The 22,500-nt window shown below is 42.1% G+C and overlaps 2 protein-coding genes across 10 annotated transcripts in view; both read left to right on the top strand.

The window, feature by feature from the left end:
- Positions 1–2,055, top strand: part of LOC130161001 (5'-AMP-activated protein kinase subunit gamma-2-like) — a 30,295-nt gene extending 28,240 nt beyond the window's left edge. For all 6 annotated transcript variants that reach the window (XM_056363901.1, XM_056363898.1, XM_056363903.1 and 3 more), the window contains one exon: positions 1–2,055. This exon is cut by the window's left edge and continues 324 nt beyond it. In XM_056363901.1, coding sequence (XP_056219876.1) covers positions 1–380 — 380 coding nt within the window. In that variant the 3' untranslated portion in view covers positions 381–2,055.
- Positions 2,056–3,334: 1,279 nt separating this feature from the next.
- The window catches only part of LOC130160996 (NACHT, LRR and PYD domains-containing protein 12-like), a 347,054-nt gene continuing 327,888 nt past the window's right edge, over positions 3,335–22,500 (top strand). The window contains exons 1-9 of one of the 4 annotated variants that reach the window (XM_056363868.1): positions 3,335–3,379; positions 4,209–4,386; positions 4,992–5,227; positions 5,421–7,245; positions 12,809–12,982; positions 13,882–14,055; positions 14,672–14,845; positions 15,803–15,976; positions 16,193–16,366. In XM_056363868.1, the coding sequence (XP_056219843.1) occupies positions 4,256–4,386; positions 4,992–5,227; positions 5,421–7,245; positions 12,809–12,982; positions 13,882–14,055; positions 14,672–14,845; positions 15,803–15,976; positions 16,193–16,366 (3,062 nt within the window). In that variant the 5' untranslated portion in view covers positions 3,335–3,379; positions 4,209–4,255. Of the gene's footprint in view, positions 3,380–3,418; positions 4,387–4,991; positions 5,228–5,420; positions 7,246–12,808; positions 12,983–13,881; positions 14,056–14,671; positions 14,846–15,802; positions 15,977–16,192; positions 16,367–22,500 lie in introns of those variants that run through there. The other 3 variants (XM_056363869.1, XM_056363867.1, XM_056363870.1) reach the window with 3 other exon arrangements.

Below are 22,500 nucleotides of genomic sequence, written 5' to 3'. Positions count from 1 at the left end.
AAGAGGAGACTGGTGAAGGAGTGAGGGAGGAGGAGGAGGATGGAACTAAGGGGGAGGAAGGAGGGGAAGTGGGTGAAGAAAAGGAGACTGGTGAAGGAGTGAGGGAGGAGGAGAACGTGGAGGAGGAAGAGGAGACTGATGAAGGAGTGAGGGAGGAGGAGGATGGAACAGAGGGGGAGGAAGGAGGGAAAGTGGGGGAGGAGGCAGGAGGTAGTGGTGAAGAGGAGGAAAGGAAGGAGGATGTACAGAGGGAGGAGGAGGGAGGAGGAGAAGAGGAGGGAGGAGGAGAAGAGGATGCAGGTGAAGGAAAGGAGGAAGAGGAGGAGGAAGAGAAAGATGGAGGAGGGGGTGAAGGAGGGGAGGAGGGGGAGGCAGAATGATGTCCTCATCTGGCGTCTATCTGGACTTTGTCGCGACTTGCCGCGCTCAAGTCGAGCCGCTTACCACAGAAGAAGAAGAAGAGGAGGAGGGAGGGACAGGAAGTGGCGGCAGGCTGACGTGATTGGCTGGGGAGGCTCTGGGAGTCTGAGGAGTCGCCTCAGGGTTGCCGTTCTGGAGGTGGGAGGGGGCCAGTGGGCGATTGAGGTGTGCTGGACCAATCAGATCTCTGGTGGTCTCTGAGGTTCAGTGTGGACACATCTGAAGGAGTTTCATTGGCTCTGATGATCAGGACCCGTATTCAGACATCTTACAGATAAAAGTTTCTCACAACTTAAAATAATGAGCGTCAGTCCAAACTTTATGATTCATTAATTATGACAAGATGTCACACTGATGGGTGATGTGTAATATTTGCTCTGACTGGATAAACAGGATGTGACCTGGAGTGGAGGAGGAGCAGGTTCTGGTTTATTTACTGCAGGATGGTCACGTGTGTTTTCATCATGACGTCAGACATTAGAACTGAGTTGCTCTGTTAGTTCAGGAGTTTTCACTTCACTCAGTGAAGTTTGTCTCAGCAGCTGTGAAGAGGATTTAGGAGAAAGCTTAGTCAGAAACTTTTAGTGCGACTCTGAGTGGTCAGATGAAACAAGTAGTGAATATGGACCTGGATCATCACTGACAGACTCAGTCAGAGAGCTGGTGGAGACCAAACCCAGAGCTCAGAGAGGGAACACTGGACTGAGACTCTCCAGCTGCAGCTGCACATCAGTGTGTAACATTGATTATTAACAGCGAGTCTGAGCAGGAAGTGAAGCTTTAATTACAGAGAACTCCAGGTGGAGAGTTTGTCTGATGAACAAAGAGCCATGAAACTCTCTCAGAAATCCTCCTATCAACTTTAAATATAATCAACAGGAAGAAGACTCAAAGGTTTCAGAATAAAATAACTGTAAAAAATATTATTTATTACAGAAATAATCACTTTTGACATTATTTAACTATCATGTCTCCATATTGATCTGTGTGACATCATAAAGGGGTGGGTCCATCGTATTGTTATTGGTGCCTTTCATTTTAGCCACAGCTCCTGATTGGTGGAGAGAGTTTAAATCAATAAATCATTGTTCCAGATGTGAGTGAAGCTGTTTATCTGCTGTACCTGGGGTTAGAATGAGTCAGATATCAAACATTACTCAGTGTTTATGTACAGACTGTATGTACATTGTTTTATAGAGGTAAAGAATCTAAAGTCTGCTTTGTTACTTTGGTGTAAAATTTTAAATGAATCTGTACAAACATAGATTTTAATGTTTAAATTAATGTATTTATAGTTTCTAGTTCACAGATGGATTCAGATGAGACAAACCTGATCACCTCCTGAACCTCTTTCTCCTAAAATGCCTTTTTCTAAAACTGTTTTTCCTGTGTGCCCATGGGCACTCTGGGAAATGTAGTGTTTTAACATGCAGTGGCAGGTGTGGGCTGAATTTAAATGTGATGCGTTCGTCGTCCTCATGTCAAGTCCACACAGGGACTAAACGATCAGACTGAAGTGTTTCCATGGAGATAAACTGAAGTTCTGATAGTCTTGTCCTGTTTTATAAATGTACTGTTTATGTTGCTGTTGATGAAGCAATAAATAAAACATCTTGATGATTTCTTCTTTTTATACGTCATTAGTTTTATTTTCATTTGGACTCACCTGCTGCTGCGTTCAGGTACATCCCTCATTTAAACCTCCTCACTTACCTTCCACCTCCACTGAATAATTATTTCATTTTATTTAAATCAAATATGTAGAAGATGACTAAAGCAGTTACCTCCCCCTCTGTCATTAAATAAACCTGCTCATTGGATGAAGGTGACAAAATGTGTAAATGTGCACAAAGCTTTGACATGGTGTCATGTTTTACATGTTATATGGGACATACATGAACAATATATTGAGGTAATTTGCTGACATTCAGAGGGGCCTGATTCTGACTGTATCTTTATCAGTGACAAGTGATCCCTTAAAGCTTTCAGAGGTGCTCAGACTCCACATGTGTGAATGGGTTAAGAATATGTAAAGTTTTACCATGACCTTTATTGACTTGGTTTGTTCCTTCTGTTTATTTTTGAGGAGTTGAGATGCTCCTTTACACCAGGAGGTGGCAGCATAGTCAAACTGACCCTGAACCAGAGCTCCCTCCAGCTTCAACTGTAAACATGGTCGGCCTGTTCAAGTTTATATGGAGTATTAAAGCCACATTGAGGAAAAAAAATCTGAAATTGCTAGAATAAAGTAATAATTTTGAGAATAAAATAATATTTCAAGAATAAAGTCATAATTTTATCAGAAAAAGGTCATAATTTTACAGTCATAATATTATGGGAATAAAGTTGGAATTTTAGGTTCTGTGTTTTGAAGGGAAATATCTGAAGCTTCAAAATGAAGAATATGGAGCATCCTGTGAAGTTCTACTTTAGCAGAGGTTTCACTAATAAGGAGAAACTTCACCTTTTGACTCATCATCATCATCATCAGGAGATGGAAAAGATTGTGAAGAAACTGAGTCTATTCTATTGTTCTGTCCTTTCACCCATTTGATTGGTTTCCTAAAAAAATATGTTTTTTTTCCCTCAAAAATTTAAAATTTTAATTCCTCTAACAATACCACTTTATTCTTGGAATATTATAACTTCTTTCTTGTAAAATTATGATTTTTCTTTCTTGTAAAATGACTTTATTCTCGTAAAATTACGACTTCATTCTCGTAATGTTATGACTTTTTTCTTGAAATATTATGATTTTATTCTCAAGATTACGACATTATTCTTGTAAGATTACGACTTTGTTCTCGAAAATTTCAGATTTCTCTTTTTTCCGCCTGTTCGTCAATGTGGCCGTAATACTCTGTTGTGTTTGACATATGGAATTGACGCTTTTATTGTGAAGGCAGATGAAGGACCGGAAGTCTGACCGTTGAAAATGGCGGACCCTTGGTGACGCAGTGTAAGATTTACACTATTATTGTTATTTTTTTCTCTGTCAGTGGCTCTAGTTTAGTCTCCAGTTGGACTGTAGTCTGTGAGCAATCTGTTTAACTTCGTGTCTGAACATAGACCTGAAGTTTACCGGAAAATAAATGTTTTTAGTACATTTAAGTCGTTGTTATATCCAGGTCGCTAGCTAACCGAGCGCGAACTGTCCGAAAACTTATCATCCCCACAGTTTCAGTTGGAAGTGATTATATAAAGTTGGGAACGATTTTAAACGTCGATTATCAAAACTCGTATCTGTTACATAAAAGGAGGAGGTGTCGCATAGATGTTAATGCCATCGATTCGTCGAAACAGGACGAAGCGAACAGCGGAGGCGAACCTGTTCTGTTCGTTGAGCGTGAACAGAGGCGAAGTCGCGTCTGCTCAAGCAGTTAAAGTATAAACCGAAGAGAACAGTTGTTTTATCCCGAGTTTTCTGGGACTGTAGCTACAAGGATACTAGCAGGAAAAGGCAATATGGAATTACAGGTTTAAACACGGGTTTAAATAAGAGAAGAAGAGGCGGCAAACGGGGAGAAAAGGTGAAAGTGAAAGTATAACGTCAGCCCAGCCTCCATTTTAAAGTCGACAGTTGAAGGAGGAAACAATTGATTTATCTGCTGATTTTTCTCTTTAGTTCTACTTCATTTTAGAAAAATAACCAACAGTTTCTGTGCTCTCACAGCTACATGTGACGTTTACCTGAAGTCGGACCAGTTTAAACCACAGTCAAAGTTTGTCTTTATAGAAAATACACGTGGTTTTAATGATACAAATGTAGAATAAACATGAATTTACAGGTGTGTCTGCAGTGATGCAGGTTTGCTTCTGACAGTGATCTGTGAAGATGACGAGTGGTCTGAAGGAAGAGGAGGACGGAGCAGAGTCTCCAGTCCCCAGCTGTTGGTCTATGAAGAGTGACCAGTCCAAAGAATTTCCTCTGTTCTTCAGCAATGAACCTGGACGCTCAGACACACAGTAAGAGACTGTTTCTACTGTAAACTGAGCTGAAGATGACTCAGTGTCGAAATGTATTTCACCATTAGCAGTAGTAGGTGTCCTGGGTGGATCTCTACTGAGGATTTGTGGCCCCTTTTTTACTCCTTGCTGGACACAGTCAGGACCAGAGGCATTATTTTTTCAGGTTGTCCATCTGTCACGTTCTGGTCAAAGCGATATCTCTGGACGGCCTTGAATGAACCAGATGTTCACTCAGACTTAAACATGATCTGATCAGTATTTGATGGTCAAAGATCAAAGATCAAAGGTCACACACTAATTAAGACACAGTTCAACACAAATGTCTCATAGGTTAAAAGGATGTAGTGGTGACATTTTAAATCCAAAAGATCGAAGGTCAACTTCACTCTGACATCATAATGTTCTGCAAAAACACCTCTGGAAGTTATTCAATGCTGTAACTCATGAACAGAAGGAGGGGCTGTGACCATATCTCACGTGTGGACAGAGACTGAACTAGTGATACTAATGATGTGTGATGATTGTATTGATCTTCTGTGCCACTGGGTTGAACATGTGTGTGAAGCAGCCATGAAAAAACAAGTCTTTTCATGTGTCCACAGAGGGAGGAAGAGGAGTGATGTGTCTGTGGAGCAGCAGCTGTCCAGCTGTGCTCTGTGTCAGGACGTCCTGAAGGATCCAGTCTCTACCAGCTGTGGACACTGGTTCTGCAGACAGTGCATCACCTCATACTGGGACCAGTCTGGTTCATCAGGAGACTCCTCCTGTCCCCAGTGTGGACAAAGACCCAGAACAAGACCTGGACTGCAGACAGCCAGTCAGACCAGCACTGAACAAAGTGAGACTGAACATCTGTATGATGATGTCATCATTTCTGAAACCAGGACTTGTTGTTGCCATGCAACATGACCATTTAAATGTCTGTTCTGTCATGTAATCTAAAACCATTTCCATTATGTTTGTTTTTCTTATTGATTATGTCGGTAATAATTACTAATTATTACCATTAATTATTCTTTTTTCTGTGACAGTGGACGTTGTTCTGCAGGAGGTTTTAGATCAACATAAGATCAGTCTGAGGAGCAGATGTGAACATGTGACTGAAGGAACTGATGGAACAGGAAGTGGAACACTCCTCAACAGGATCTACACTGAGCTCCACATCACAGAGGGACAGAGTGAAGAGGTTAATACCCAACATGAGGTGAGGCAACTGGAGACAACTTCCAAGATGGAGACCCTCCATGACGCTCCAATCAGGTGCCACGACATCTTTAAAGCCTTACCTGACCAGCAGAGAGAAGACGTCTCTAAAGTCTCACCTGACCAGCAGAGACCCATCAGAGTGGTTCTGACCAACGGCGTCGCTGGCGTTGGAAAAACCTTCTCAGTGCAGAAGTTCTCTCTGGACTGGGCAGAGGGCTTGGAGAACCAAGATGTCAGTCTGCTGGTTCTGCTTTCGTTCAGGGAGCTGAACCTGATCAGAGATCAGCAGTACAGTCTTCTCAGGCTGCTCCATGTTTTCCATCCAACATTACAGAAGGTCACAGCAGAGCAGCTCGCTGTCTGTAAAGTTCTGTTCATCTTTGACGGCCTGGATGAAAGCAGACTGTCACTGGATTTCAACAACAGGAAGTCTGTGTGTGATGTCACACAGGAGTCATCAGTCAACGTGCTGCTGACAAACCTCATCAGGGGGAATCTGCTTCCCTCGGCTCTCGTCTGGATAACTTCCAGACCTGCGGCGGCCAATCAGATCCCTCCTACATGTGTGGACAGGGTAACAGAAGTACGAGGCTTCACTGACGCCCAGAAGGAGGAGTACTTCAGGAGGAGATCCAGTGATGAAGAGCTGTCCAGCAGAATCATCTCACACATCAAGACGTCCAGGAGCCTCCACATCATGTGTCAAGTCCCAGTCTTCTGCTGGATCACTGCTACAGTTCTGGAGCACATGTTGACCACAGACCAGAGAGGAGAGCTGCCCCAGACCCTGACTGACCTGTTCTCACACTTCCTGCTGGTTCAGACACAGAGGAAGAAGAACAAGTACCATGAGGGACGTGAGACGAGTCCACAGGAGCTGACGGAGGCTGACGGGGAAGTTCTTCTGAAGCTGGGGAGGCTGGCGTTTGAACATCTGGAGAAAGGAAACATCATGTTCTACCAAGAAGACCTGGAGCAGTGTTGTCTTGATGTCACAGAGGCCTCGGTGTACTCAGGACTTTGCACTGAGATCTTCAGAAGAGAGAGTGTGATCTTCCAGAAAACAGTCTACTGCTTTGTTCATCTGAGCGTTCAGGAGTTTCTGGCTGCAGTCTACATGTTCCACTGTTACACCAACAGCAAGACAGAGGTCCTGGAGAACTTCCTGGGGAAACAACATGTTGATTCATCTCCGGATGAGTTCCTGGGGGCAGCCATGGAGAAATCCTTCAGAAGTAGAAACGGTCACCTGGACCTGTTTGTTCGCTTCCTTCATGGCCTCTCTCTGGAGACCAACCAGAGACTCTTAGGAGGTCTGCTGGGTCAGAAAGAGAACAGTCCAGAAACCATCCAGAGAGCCATCACCAACCTGAAGAGGAAGAGGCCAAAAACCTCTCCTGACAGAAGCATCAACATCTTCCACTGTCTGATGGAGATGAAGGATCACTCAGTTCACCAGGAGATTCAAAAGTTCCTGAAGTCAAAGAACAGATCAGAGGAGAGACTCTCTCTGATCCACTGCTCAGCTCTGGCCTACATGCTGCAGATGTCAGAGGAGGTTCTGGATGAGTTGGACCTGAAGGAGTACAACACATCAGAGGAGGGACGACAGAGACTGATCCCAGCTGTGAGGAACTGCAGGAAGGCTCGGTGAGTCCACATGTGATTATCGAGTTATAGAGTTTCACAGTGTCCGTTGTATTTTGTCACAGATGTTCTTGAGCTGTTTCAAATGCTGAATATTGATTTTTCAGTTGTGTTTATAGTTGTCAAGTTAATGAACAGTTATTCTGTTTATGTCTAATGATTGATTCATCTTCCTCTGGGTGATGGAGACGAAGGAAAACCTGATCAAACAAGTGAAGAACTGGTGGAGGTTTTATCACAGCAGCTTTTTATCTTAGTTTAAATGATGTATTTGTTTGTTTTTTTTAATTATATCTTTTGGGGCTTTTTATGCCTTTATTTGATAGTACAGTAGAGAGACAGGAAATGGGGAGGCAGAGAGAGAGAGAGAGGCCGTCCGATGCGGGACTCGAACCGTGGCCACATAGGGCGCCTTCTTAGACCACTACGCCACACGACGTCCCAAATGTGTTTGTTTTAATGTTTTTTCTAAACCTCTTTTTAATATGACATTTATTGATGGATTGATATTCATCTGTAAATTATTTGAATCAGTTAATATCAGTTAATAAAATACGTAGTAATTTAGTCTGTTTCTGGATTCATGAATTCATTGGTAAAATCTTGATGAGTTCCTCCCAGATGACCGAGCTCCTCACTCTATCTCTAAGGCTGAGCCCGGCCACCGTGCGGAGGAAACTCATTTCGGCCGCTTGTATTTGGGACCTCGTTGTTTCGGTCATTACCCAAAGCTCATGACCATAGGTGAGGGTTGGAATGTAGATCGACTGGAAAATCGAGAGCTTCGCCTTCCGGCTTAGCTCCCTCTTCCCCACAACGGACCGATTCAGCGCCTGCATCACTGCTGACGCCGCCCCAATCCGCCTGTCGATCTCCCGTTCTATCCTAAACTCACTCGTGAACAGGATCCCAAGATACTTAAACTCCTCCACCTGAGGCAGGACCTCCCCCCGACCCGGAGCGGGCAATCCACCCGTTTCCGGCTGAGAACCATGGCCTCAGACTTGGAGGTGCTGATCCTCATCCCACCTGCTTCACACTCGGCTGCAAACCGCCCCAGCTGAAGCTGAAGGTCGGTGCTCGATGAAGCTAAGAGGACCACATCATCCGCAAAAAGCAGAGACAAGATCCTCCCGCCATCGAACCCAAACCCCTTCACCACCCGGATGGAGGGGTCCATAAAAGTTATGAACAGTACCGATGACAAAGCGCAGCCCTGACGGAGTCCAACCCTCACCGGGAACAGGTCCGACTTACCGCGGCTACGCGAACCAGACTCACACTCCTTTGGTACAGGGACTTGATGGCCGCTAACAAGGGGCCATCCACCCCATACTCCCGGAACACCCACCACAGGGAGCCCCTGGGGACACGGTCGTAAGCCTTCTCCAAATCCACAAAACACATGTGGACTGGATTGGCAAACTCCCATGCCCCCTCGAGCACTCTAGCAAGGGTAAAGAACTGGTCCACAGTTCCACGTCAAGGACGAAAACCACATTGCTCCTCCTCGATCTGAGGTTCGACTACCGACCGGACCCTCTTCTCCAGTACCCTGGCATAGACCTTACTGGGGAGGCTGAGGAGTGTAATTCCCCGGTAGTTGGAACACACCCTCTGGTCACCCTTCTTAAAGATGGGGACCACCACCCCTTTTTGCCACTCCAGAGGCACTGCCCCCGAGGTCCACGCAATGTTGCAGAGGCGTGTCAACCAAGAAAGTCCTACAACACCCAGAGCCTTGAGATACCCAGAGCGGATCTCATCAACCCCCGGGGCTCCGCCACCGCGCAGTTGTTTCACTACCTCGGCAACTTCTGCCCCCCCCCGAGGTGCCGGACGGTTTGCCAGAACCTTTTTGGAGCCGATCGATAGTGTTCCTCCATAGTCTCACCGAACTCCTCCCACGCCCAACTTTTTGTCTCAGCAACTGCCGCGGGCGCGCTCCGCTTGGCCCACCGGTACCAGTCAGCTGATTCCGGAGACCCACAGGCCAACCACGCCCTGTAGGCCTCCTTCTTCAGCCTGACGGCTTCCCCCACCTCTGGTGTCCACCAGCGGGTATGGGGGTTACCGCCACGACTGGCCCCAGCTACCCTGCTGCAGCTCGCAACAGCCGCCTCAACAATAGCAGAGCGGAACAAGGCCCATTCGGACTCAATGTCCCCCACCGCCCTCGGGACGCGATCGAAACTCTGCCGGAGGCGTGAGTTGAAAATCATCTTGACAGGTTCTTCCGCAAGGCTTTCCCAGCAGACCATCACAACCCGTTTGGGCCTGCCAGGTCTGCGCGGCGTCTTCCCCCGCCATCTGATCCAACTCACCACCATGTGGTGGTCAGTTGACAACTCTGCTCCTCTCTTAACCTGAGTGTCCAAAACATACGGCCGCAGGTCTGATGATACGACTACAAAGTGAATCATAGACCGGTGACCTAGGGTGTCCTGGTGCCATGTGCACCTATGGACATCCGTATGTTTGAACATGATGTTAGTTATGGCCAAACTGTGACTAGCACAGAAGTCCAATAACTGAACACCACTTGGGTTCAGATCGGGCAGGCCATTCCTCCCCACCACACCCCTCCAGGCCACGCTGTCATTGCCCACGTGAGCGTTGAAGTCTCCCAATAGGACAATGGAGTCCCCTTTCGGGGCACTTTCCAGCACCCGTCCCAAGGACTCCAAAAAGGGCAGGTAGTCTGAATTGCTGTTCGGCGCATAAGCACCGACAACAGTCAGAACCCGATCCCCGACCCGGAAGCGCAGGGACGCAACCCTTTCGTCCACCGGGGTGAACCCCAACATACAGGCAGAGAGCCTTGGGGCCACCAAAAAGCCCAGCCCGGCCCTCCGCCTCTCCCCCAGAGCAACTCCAGCAAAGAGGAAATTCCAGTCCCTCTCAAGGACTTGGGTTCCGGAGCCGACGCTATGTGTTGAGGTGAGGCCGACTATATCTAGCTGGTACCGTTCCACCTCTTCCACAAGCTCCCGCTCCTTCCCCGCCAGAGAGGTGACGTTCCATGTTCCAAAAACTAGTTTCCGTAACTGAGGATCGGACCGCCAAGGCCCCCGCCTTGGTCTGCTGCCCAATCCACACTGCACCGGACCCCGCTGACTCTTCCTGCAGGTGGTGGGCCCACTGGTAGACGAACCCATGTAGCCGGTTCAGGCTGGGCCCGGCTGGGCCCCATGGGCTAAGGCCCATCCACCAGGCACTCGCCCACGGGCCCCAACCCCAGGCCTGGCTCCAGGGCGGAGCCCTGGTATCCCTCTGGGCCGGGTACACACCTTCTTGATCTTTTTTGTCATTGGGATCTTCTGAACCATTCCTCGTCTGGCCCTTCACCTAGAACCAATCTGCCATGGGAGACCCTACCAGGGGCAAAATGCCCCAGACAACATAGCTCCTAGGGCCATTAGGGATCTTAAACTCCTCCACCACGGTAAGGTGACGGTTCAAGGTGGAGGTTTCTATAATGGAATAGTTAAAAACCATTTCCATGAGTCTGGAGATGGAGATCCTACAGACTGATAACATCTTTCTGGTGACATTAATTCAACTTTATCACTTTGTGTTTTTGTGCTGAAAAAGAGTGAAAACTTCACTCAGTCATCTGAGACGCACGTCTTCATATGAAACTAGAAAATTCCAGGGAAATTTTGAGTGCCACGGGGGCTACTGCCGGGATGAGTACATGATTTATTTCCAGTGTTCAAAAGTCACCCTGATCATATTCTGGTTTTGAGAAATGTCTTGATATAAAAGACTCTGATATAAAACAATGTCACATCCCTCCATCATGTATTATGTGGGAAATATCTCATATTCTGTGTTGTTTTTTTTAATAAAACAAGAGGCAGCATGTCTTCAAACGGGCATTTAAAGGGTTAAAATCCTGAAAACTAATAAACATTTGGTAGGTTTGAGCAGAACTGAAGTGGTTTAAGAGATGTATGCAAAAAAAAGCAGAAAAAAATATTGATATATGATGATTTTATAGCATTTTCTTTGTGTGTCCTTTTTTGGACGCGAGGAACCCCAGAGGGAACAAAATGTGTTACCAGTGTATAATAGACCTGTAACAGTAACTGACATTAGATTTTAAAAATATGTAAAAAAAGACACTTTCTTGCAGAAATCCATACCTTCAGCTGTAACACAGCCAAAATGATCAGCAAATCAAAAAAGAAAAGTGAAGAAAATGTCCAAAAAAGGACAGAGGGACCCCTGAGGGTTAATAAATCCCATGAACCGCTATTTAAATTACCACTATTATGTTTTTTTCTGTGCTAAATTTAACATTACTGGGGAGGAGAGCAACGCGACTAGAAGTGACAGCGAGAGAGGGCTAGTAGCTTCTCCTCTCCTCTGTCTCAGCGGAGACCGTCACAACTTCATTCACTCTTTTAACAAAACAAAAAAACAGCAACGAAGGAAGCAGTAAATGGACTTACATATTTAAGACCTAACTAAATGTAATTTAAGACCTAACATGCGGCTAATGTAAAGCTAGCGGAGCTTGGAGAGTTGGTTATCTGGTTGCTAGGCGCACGCACGCACGCACACAGGTCAGGAGCTGCCGTTGCCATGGCAATGTGAAAATCTGCCCAGAATTTGGCTTCTACATGGTTTCAAACAACTGCAAATTATGAGAAAACTGTTACTTCTTTTCATAAACCGAAAAGACCGTGCCAGACACTGAAGCCAGAAGTTTCTACAGTCTCTATTTTATTCAGATATTCCTTAAAATGAGTGAGTAAGCTCAGTGCGAAGACAGAGAGAGATTCTTTTGAAAAAAAAAGACAATTACATTAGGAGTCAATGAGAGTGAGACAGGTATTGCTGCCGGACTCGGCAGCCCCGTTTAAATTTTGTGCAGACCCTGCCTGTCAAAGTTACATTTTATGAATCCCAACAACTATGTCTACATTTTCAGAAAGAATTATTTGTCTCCTTTTTACGGTTTGGCCGCGAGCTCGAGTTAAAAATAAAAATAAAGGTTATTTTTTACTGCTTCACGCACTCTAGCCAACTGACGCTTTCACTCTAACTTTGAAGAAAAAGTGATTTGCACTCCTCCTTTGAGTGCTCACAGTTTGAAAAGTTGTTATGTAAAAACAGTTCCTGTCTTTTGGAAAGAGCAGAAGTTTTCCTCCGTTTTACAGTTTGAATCACATTTCTACGTGCAGGTATGAGAGAGCTGGGTGACTCAGAAAAAAGGTGCAATTTTGTAGAAAAAAGGTGGGTTTCTAAAGAAAATTCCAATGCATTTCTAATGCATTATTTATTCCCAGTTTTTTGGGAATAACTTTGGGAAAAATTGGAATTTTAACACCAAAAGTCATAGCACCCCTTTCGGGATCAAGACGCACGTTTTGATGTATATATTACCGGGGTTTTCTCAAAGCTGCGGGACGAGTTACGCGCCGAAATTTGGCGGAAGAATAATAAACCCGAAACAGAATATTAATAGATGGCTCGGAGCTGAGCACCCGTGGCACTAATAATCAATATGAAGTGTCCTCTTACATAATGACTCTGTGTAATGAACGTGTCATTACAGGTTTGCTGGTTGTGGACTCTCAGAGACTCACTGTGAAGTCGTGGCCTCAGCTCTGAAGTCCAACCCCTCCCACCTGAGACACCTGGACCTGAGTGACACCAGGCTGCAGGATTCAGGAGTGAGGATCCTGTCTGCTGGACTGGAGAGTCCAAACTGTGGACTGGAGACTCTGAGGTCAGTTCACTGACTGGAGCTGTTGTGGGTTTGTAGATAATTCATCTCATTGACTGCAGTTCAGGATCAGACATAAAGACAGGAGCAGGGTTTATTTAGAGGCCGGCAGAAGTCGAGTCATGACGGGGAAATGTTTGACGGTTTTTCAGCTTCCTGCGGTTCATGTTGTCCATCAGTGAAGATGAAGTCAGGACTGATGAGGCCGGGGGGGGGGGGTCTGCCTCGACCGGTTGGGTGGAGAGGAGAGAAACTGGGGAGAGAAAGAGAATGATGATGATGGTTGAGTATTAGTGGTAAATCTGGGCTCTAATAACAGTGATTCAGTCATGGAGGGACAGGAACTCACAGAGGACATTTAGTACTAAACAGGGACTCTGTGGACAGACTGTGGATCTGTGTGACTCAGACTCTGAAGCTTCATTCAGCTTCACATGAACTCATCACGTCATTGTGACAGTAGCTGTGTTAGGAAGAGACTTCACAGTCAGTGTGGAGCAGGAAGGATCACTGCCACAACACCTCGTCATCACAATGTGACATGTGACTGTTCAAGACACAAACATCAAACACGAACCTGCTGAGCCACCAACACAGGAAGAAGAAGGTCATGTGATACGTTAGATAATGAACTGATCTGAGTCCAACACGTCCGATCAGATATTGATTCTGTATTGACAGACTGTACTGAGGTCAGCAGCAGCTGATGAATGTGTGTTGACATGAACAGGTGTGTGAATGTTGTTCTGACATGTGGATGATGTGAGTAGATGTGACATGATGATGATCCACAACAACAGAAGGACAAAGTCACTCTGCTCCTTTAAGAGAGAAGATCATTGATTAGGACATATCTGATTGATTATCAATGATTTTATCTCCATCTTTTCTTCTTTATTCAGGTTGAAGAGCTGCTTGTTGACAGAGATCAGCTGTTCTTCTCTGGCCTCAGCTCTGAAGTCCAACCCCTCCCACCTGAGAGAACTGGACCTGAGCTACAACAACCTGCAGGATCCAGATGTGAAGCAGCTGTGTGATCTTAAGGAGAGTCCAGACTGTCGACTGGAGACTCTGAGGTCAGTTCTCTGATGTAGATCTTACAGCTGAATCTAATGTGCGACTGATAAATGGAGAAATCTCTGTCCTCTGATCTTCTCAACAACTGCTCAGCTGATGGAGCTCAGACTTGGTGAGTGTGAAGCTGAGGACCTGAGTTAGTGCTGTGTCCTCTGTGAAGTGGTTTGGATGAGCGGTTGTTGAGAGCCCGACCCTAATGGGGCTTTCAGACACAGCGTGACAGTGACACCGCTGCCCTCTGAAACCCTTTATTTCCAATGGATTGTACCAGGACAGGTTTCCCTGCACTGAGCAGAGGGAAGGTGCAGCACAGCGCCTGTCAGAGACGATTCATTTAAACTGAGACATGACAGTGAGATTAGAACTGACAACACACAATAAACTGTATGAACATTGTGTTCAGACTGAATGAAGAGAAATCACCTGGTAGAAACATGAATGTTTGTAGTTCTGTTCAGACTGAGGTGGTGGTGAACTGCTGCCTCTTGTGGCTCAAATGAGAATTACACTAAAGAAACACTGAAAACATCCTGACAAAACAACTTTCACTTTTCTTCTGGACACATCTGATCAATGATCAATGACTTTGATTTACATCTTTCTTTCTTTATTCAGATGGAAGAACTCTAGTTTGTCAGAGATCAGCTGTTCTTCTCTGGCCTCAGCTCTGAAGTCCAACCCCTCCCACCTGAGACACCTGGACCTGAGTGACAACGACCTGCAGGATCCAGATGTGAAGCAGCTGTGTGATTTTCTGGAGAGTCCAGACTGTGGACTGGAGACTCTGAGGTCAGTTACTGTCTGTTACTGTTTCTTTTCTGACCCAGTTTGTTTGCCTCCATCTTCAGTTACTGTTTCTAAACACAGAAAAACTTGCTGTGGCGCTTCACTTTTTTCACTTTCTCTGGTTCCCTCCACTCCAGATACAAACGCACACACCTCTTCCTCACCTACATCACACATGGAGAGGTTTCTGAATGGGGGTGTGGGGGGGTAGAAACACAGAGACAGTTTTGTTTGTTTTTTTGTTTTTTTTAATTTTTCAAACCACTTTTACTTGCTCAAGAAGAAATTTTCAAGAATCAATAAACAAAAAACTATATATCTAATAAATTACTACTCATTTCAACATGTGACCAGCTCATCATTCTCTACAGAACACAGCACTTGTTTGAGGCTCCATGTCTTCTTGAACTCCTCCGCATTATGCATCAACATAAAGAAACTGAAATCAGTTTTCAGTCTCGCCTTTAGCATCAACTTATAAATGACTGTTGCATCAACATCTGCCAAGTCTTCCAGCTTGTTTTTTCCTGCTCAGGTAAACCGCCATTATTGCCTGACCTAACAAAAATTAAATAACTGACCTTTAATGTTTCCTCTCCTGTTGTACCTGAAGCCCAGGATGAACATCTGTTGTGAGAAAACCTCGTCAAACAAACCAAACATCTCGAACAAAAACCTGAATCACAGATCACAGTGTTCGCACCGCCATGCTCGGCTGCCAAACAAAACAAACAAACTCCTACAAATAAACAACTAACACAACTTTGATGACAGAGAAAAGAAGCACAAAGTCATCAACAATCACACAGTGGAAGAAAAATCCTTCTTACACACTTTCACAAACGCTCTCTGCAACACCACGCTCCACTCACACTGCCATTCACTCAGAGAGAGAGAGAGGGAGTGGGGGTGAGACCTTCACCTTTGTCTCTAAACTCACATGTTTTATTCTTTATTCAGGTTGAGATACTGCAGGTTGTCAGAGATCAGCTGTTCTTCTCTGGCCTCAGCTCTGAAGTCCAACCCCTCCCACCTGAGAGAACTGGACCTGAGTGACAACAAGCTGCAGGATCCAGATGTGAAGCAGCTGTGTGGTTTTCTGGAGAGTCCAGACTGTCGACTGGAGACTCTGAGGTCAGACTCCATGTTTTATTTCTGTGCTCAGATTAATCTGATGTTAAAGTTGTGTTGCCTCTGACCTGCAGACAGGTTCATATTCATGAGCTAAAATCCTCTTCAGCTTTTTAACTTTTACACTGTTAATGAAGCTCTCTGGATTAGAGGGGGGGGGGCCCTTCACCTTCACCTTCACCTTTGTCTCTAAACTCTCATCTTTTATTCTTTATTCAGGTTGATGAACTGCAGATTGTCAGAGATCAGCTGTTCTTCTCTGGCCTCAGCTCTGAAGTCCAACCCCTCCCACCTGAGACACCTGGACCTGAGAGGAAATGAGCTGCAGGATCCAGATGTGAAGCAGCTGTGTGATCTTAAGGAGAGTCCAGACTGTCGACTGGAGACTCTGAGGTCAGTAAAAGGGGCGGAGTCAGTCCTTGCTGCTTCCATCATATTGTACTAAACACAGTGTCGGAGCAAAGAGCCAGTGTTTCCTGGAAACCTCCGACCTTCTCAGCAGCTGCTTCCCTCAGTGAAGCTGTGAGAGGAGAACGGTGACAGGCGTCAGGATTGGACAGAAAGACAGAGAGAGAGAACAGTCGGCCAATCAGAGCGGCCAGAAGCTCGTTGTGATCATGTGTCTGAGTAGATGTGAAGACGACTGTTGTTGTTGAGTTGATGTCTACAGGAAGTGAAGCTGATTACAGCTGACAGCCTCACAGAGGAACAGAGACAGTGTCCTCATTCATCAAACTGTCACATCTGATCTGAGACAGTTTGTTCTCTCATTTCAAAACTCAAGACCTGATCAGTTTGATCTCTGTCACAGCTCTGAGATCAGTCTGATGGAGCTGACTCTTCTTTCAGAGAAGCATCGTGACGTTTTGTGATCATGTGATCTTTATACAGACAGAAGCTCTGCTGAAGTCCAGTGAGCACATCTGTATATCTGTCCCTCTGCCAGATGTTTCCAGTGACAGCCTCCATGATTCTCTGTCAGGTGATGTGTGAGGAACAGACCAGATGTTCATCAACACACAGAGACTCTGTGTTTAAATGTCAGGACAGTGAATCCATCACTGAGCTGTTGGAGCAGTGATGAACCTTCATGACTCAGCAGTTTGTTTCCACTGTGGACTGAGGGAAATGTGCAGAGTGAACAGACTTGATGCTAAAAGTCTCTGCAGGTGTGTGAGCCTCCAGCTCAGTGTTCACTCCAACACGTTAACATGAGAGCTGAGAGGAAGCAGGCTACGCTACACAGCTGCTGCACATCTGGACTGAACAGGACTGAAGTCCCTGCTGCATCACTGACTGACAGCTGATGAAGTGAGTCTCTGAAAACACTCGTTTATCTCCTCTTTTCTTCTTCTCTCCACAGATGGAAGTGGTGGTGATCGTCCTAAAGATCTGACGGAGGAATCAGAAGAAGTGGAGATGTCTCTCAGTGCTGCAGTCTGAACTGATCTGAGAACAGCTCCACTGTCACACACATAGTCCAGTCCATCATCATCATCATCATCATCATCATCATCATCATCATTATCCCTGTGTGTTCCTCTGGACCTGACAGAGCATCATCAGTGTCTCTGGACTTAAAGGTCAAAAACAGTTTGAGCTTCACAAAGTGGGAATTTAAAATGACTTGAACTCTGAAGATGAGTTTGACTCGGACGGTTGAAGCCTCGTGTTCAGCTGAACTTTAGAACATATGGACGTCCAAGATGGAGCTAGAACTGAAGAGTCACGCAGCCTCAGGAGAGTTCAGAAATTGTGTTTAATGTAGTTCAACCTGGAAGTTAGTGATACCCAAGAGTTCAGATGAACAATGGAAAACAAACTTTTTTAATTTAGGAAGAAAATCAACAAATACTTTTGATACAGGTCACTCACACTGACAGCTTACAACAGGTTTTGTTCAACAAAATAATAACTGAACAGCAGAACCACTGTTGACCCAAACACAATAAATTATAGTTGAAATCTTATGTGCTAATTAGCCTCAGTTGAGACTGCTTTAAGTGAAATTTAAAATTTGTCAACAAAAAATAAAATGTACTTTTCTACACTGAGAAACAAACAATGGGAAGGCGGAGGATGGTGTAATGAAGAATACCCATTTTTGAATAAATAAAATATTGGCTATGAAAACTAAATGCGTGTTTTCTGATTAATGAATTAAATCTATGATTAATTAAAATGTCATTATACCGCTTATCCTTATAGGGTCACTGTGGGCTGGTGCCAATCCTAACTGACAATGACGTGGGCAGAGTACACCCTAGACTGGTCACCGTTCTATCACATGGCTGACATATAAAGACAACTAACATCCACTAATCTATGGTGTCGCCAATTAACCCGTAGGAAGCCAGAGTACCTGGAGAGACCCCAAGAGCACAACATGCAAATTATAAAGAAAGGCCCCAGACCCGGGGTTTGAACCCAAAAAACTTGAAACCCACTGCAACACCATGCCACTCTGTCATAGTAGTAGTATGGTTGCTTTGTGAAATATTGACTAGTTGCTTAGAAAAGAAGGCTGTTTTATTTAGTTAATTATTTGATTTTCCCTTCCCTTTGTCCCAAGCATCCTCGCTGTGTTCTCTTTGAGTTCTGTCGCTGAATATAGTGATTTCTTTATTATTTCATTACCTTTTGTTTGAATTTTGGATTTGTTACAATAAAAAGGCCTTTTTCGCCAAAAGCCTAGGTTTCATTGTGTATGTTGCTTCCCTTACCTCTAAAACTTCTTCAGTGTTGTAACAGTATAGTAAGGAATAAAAAGTAATTTACCGTCATAATATAGTAAGACATTAAATCGTCAAAAAATGACAGTATGGTTAAAAAAAAAAAAAAAAAAAAGCGTCATAGTATAGTAAGGTATAATAACATCAAAGAAACACATAGTATAGTATGGCGTATAAAGTCATAAAAACGTCTTAGTATAACATTGCATAAAAAGTAATTGAAACGAAAGGGTATTGTATGGCATAAAGAATCATTGAACGTCATGGTGAAGTATGGGATAAAAACATCAAAAAACGACAATGTATAGTATGTGATAAAAAGTCAGTATAAAAAGAAAATCGTCAAAAAACAGTATATTAAGGCATAAAAGGTCATAAAAAGTCAAGATAAAGTATGGCATAAAAAGTCATAGTATAGCATGGCATAAAAAGTCATATATAGCAAGGCAAAAAAAGTAAAAAAAAGTCATAGCATAGTAAGGCAGAAAAAGTTTAAAAAAAAAGTCATGGTATAGTAAGGCAGAAAAAGTCATAGTATAGTATGGCAAAAAAAAGTCATAGTATATTAAGGCATAAAAAGTCAGAAAGAGGGGCGTCGTGTAGCTGTTGGCCCCGGTTCGAATCCCGCATCGGACGGCCTTTCGCTGCATGTCATTCCCCCTCTCTGCCTCCCTGTTTCCTGTCTCTCTCCACTATACTATCAAATAAATGCATAAAAAGCCCTAAAAAATAAACTTAAGAAAAAAAAAAAAAGTCAGAAAGAGTCATAGTATAGTATGGCATGAAAAGTCATAGTATTATAAGGTAAAAAAAATCATAGTATAGTAAGGCAAAAAAAGTCATAATATAGTAAGGCATAAAAAGTCATAGTATAGTAAGGCAAAGAAAGTAGAAAAAAAAGTGATCGTATAGTAAGGAAAAAAAGTTTAAAAAAAGTTACAGTATAGTAAGGCAAAACAAATCATAGTATAGTAAGGTAAAAAAAGTCAGAAAAAAGTCATAGTATAGTAAGGCATAAAAAGTCTGAAAAAGTCATAGTATATCATGGCAAAAAAAAGTCATAGTATAGTAAGGCAAAAAAAAGTCATTGTATAGTATGGCAAAAAAAAATCAGAAAAAAGTCATAGTATAGTAAGGCAAAAAAAAGTCATAGTATAGTATGGCATAAAAAGTCATAGTATAGTAAGGCATAAAAAGTCAGAAAAAGTCATAGTATAGTATGGCAAAAAAAAGTCATAGTATAGAAAGGCAAAAAAAGTAGAAAAAAAAGTCATAATATAGTAAAGAAAAAAAAGTTTAAAAAAAAGTTACAGTATAGTAAGGCAAAACAAATCATAGTATAGTAAGGCAAAAAAAGTAAAAAAAAGTCATGGTATAGTTAGGCAGAAAAAGTCAGAAAAAGTCATAGTATAGTATGGCAAAAAAAAGTCATAGTATAGTATGGCAAAAAAAGTAAAAAAAAGTCATAGTATAGTATGGCAAAAAAAGTCAGAAAAAAGTAATAGTATAGTATGGCATAAAAAGTCATAGTATAGTAAGGCAAAAAAAAGTATGAAAAAAAAGTCATAGTATAGTAAGGCAAAGAAAGTATAAAAAAAAAGTCATAGTATAGTAAGGCAAAAAAAAGTCGTAGTATAGCAAGGCAAAAAAAGTACGAAAAAAAAGTCATATTATAGTAAGGCATAAAGAGTCAGAAAAAGTCAAAGTATAGTAAGGCAAAAAAAAGTCATAGTATAGTAAGGCAAAAAAAAGTCGTAGAATAGCAAGGCAAAAAAAGTACGAAAAAAAAGTCATATTATAGTAAGGCATAAAAAGTCAGAAAAAGTCACAGTATAGTAAGGCAAAAAAAAGTCATAGTATAGTAAGGCAAAAAAAGTAGAAAAAAAAGTGATCGTATAGTAAGGAAAAAAAGTTTAAAAAAAGTTACAGTATAGTAAGGCAAAAAAAAGTCATAGTATAGTAAGGCAAAACGAATCATAGTATAGTAAGGCAAAAAAAGTCAGAAAAAAGTCATAGTATAGTAAGGCATAAAAAGTCAGAAAAAGTCATAGTATATCATGGCAAAAAAAAGTCATAGTATAGTAAGGCAAAAAAAAGTCATTGTATAGTATGGCAAAAAAAAAATCAGAAAAAAGTCATAGTATAGTAAGGCAAAAAAAAGTAATAGTATAGTATGGCATAAAAAGTCATAGTATAGTAAGGCATAAAAAGTCAGAAAAAGTCACAGTATAGTAAGGCAAAAAAAAGTCATAGTATAGTAAGGCAAAAAAAAGTCATTGTATAGTATGGCAAAAAAAAATCTGAAAAAAGTCATAGTATAGTGAGGCAAAAAAAGTCATAGTATAGTATGGCATAAAAAGTCATAGTATAGTAAGGCATAAAAAGTCAGAAAAAGTCATAGTATAGTATGGCAAAAAAAAAGTCATAGTATAGAAAGGCAAAAAAAGTAGAAAAAAAAGTCATAATATAGTAAAGAAAAAAAAGTTTAAAAAAAAGTTACAGTATAGTAAGGCAAAACAAATCATAGTATAGTAAGGCAAAAAAAGTTAAAAAAAAAGTCATGGTATAGTTAGGCAGAAAAAGTCAGAAAAAGTCATATTATAGTATGGCAAAAAAAAGTCATAATATAGTAAGGCAAAAAAAAGTCGTAGTATAGCAAGGCAAAAAAAGTACGAAAAAAAAGTCATATTATAGTAAGGCATAAAAAGTCAGAAAAAGTCACAGTATAGTAAGGCAAAAAAAAGTCATAGTATAGTAAGGAGAAAAAAGTTTAAAAAAAGTTACAGTATAGAAAGGCAAAAAAAATCATAGTATAGTAAGGCAAAAAAAGTCAGAAAAATATCATAGTATAGTAAGGCATAAAAAGTCAAAAAAAGTCATAGTATAGTATGGCAAAAAAAGTAAAAAAGAAGTCATAGTATAGTAAGGCAAAAAAAGTAGAAAAAAAGTCATAATATAGTAAGGAGAAAAAAGTAAAAAAAAGAGTGAAAGTATAGTAAGGCAAAAAAAGTCAGAAAAAAGTCATAATATAGTAAGGCATAAAAAGTCATAGTATAGTAAGGCAAAAAAAGTATGAAAAAAAAGTCATAGTATAGTAAGGCAAAGAAAGTATAAAAAAAAAAATCATAGTATAGTAAGGCAAAAAAAAGTCGTAGTATAGTATGGCATAAAAAGTCATAGTATAGCGAGGCAAAAAAAGTAAAAAAAAAAGTCATAGTATAGTATGGCATAAAAAGTCATATATAGCAGGGCAAAAAAAGTAAAAAAAAGTCATAGCATAGTATGGCAAAAAAAGTAGAAAAAAAAGTCATAGTATAGTATGGCAAAAAAAGTAGAAAAAAAAAGTCATAGTATAGTAAGGCAAAAAAAGTTAAAAAAAAGTTACAGTATAGTAAGGCAAAAAAAAGTCATAGTATAGTAAGGCAAAAAAAGTTAAAAAAAAAGTCATGGTATAGTTAGGCAGAAAAAGTCAGAAAAAGTCATATTATAGTATGGCAAAAAAAAGTCATAATATAGTAAGGCAAAAAAAAGTCGTAGTATAGCAAGGCAAAAAAAGTACGAAAAAAAAGTCATATTATAGTAAGGCATAAAGAGTCAGAAAAAGTCACAGTATAGTAAGGCAAAAAAAAGTCATAGTATAGTAAGGAGAAAAAAGTTTAAAAAAAGTTACAGTATAGAAAGGCAAAAAAAATCATAGTATAGTAAGGCAAAAAAAGTCAGAAAAATATCATAGTATAGTAAGGCATAAAAAGTCAAAAAAAGTCATAGTATAGTATGGCAAAAAAAGTAAAAAAG

Source organism: Seriola aureovittata, chromosome 20 (genome assembly GCF_021018895.1).
Source record: "Seriola aureovittata isolate HTS-2021-v1 ecotype China chromosome 20, ASM2101889v1, whole genome shotgun sequence".
NCBI lineage: Eukaryota > Metazoa > Chordata > Actinopteri > Carangiformes > Carangidae > Seriola > Seriola aureovittata.
Note: the sequence above shows the minus strand (reverse complement) of the source record. Positions and strands in the feature narration are given on the sequence as shown.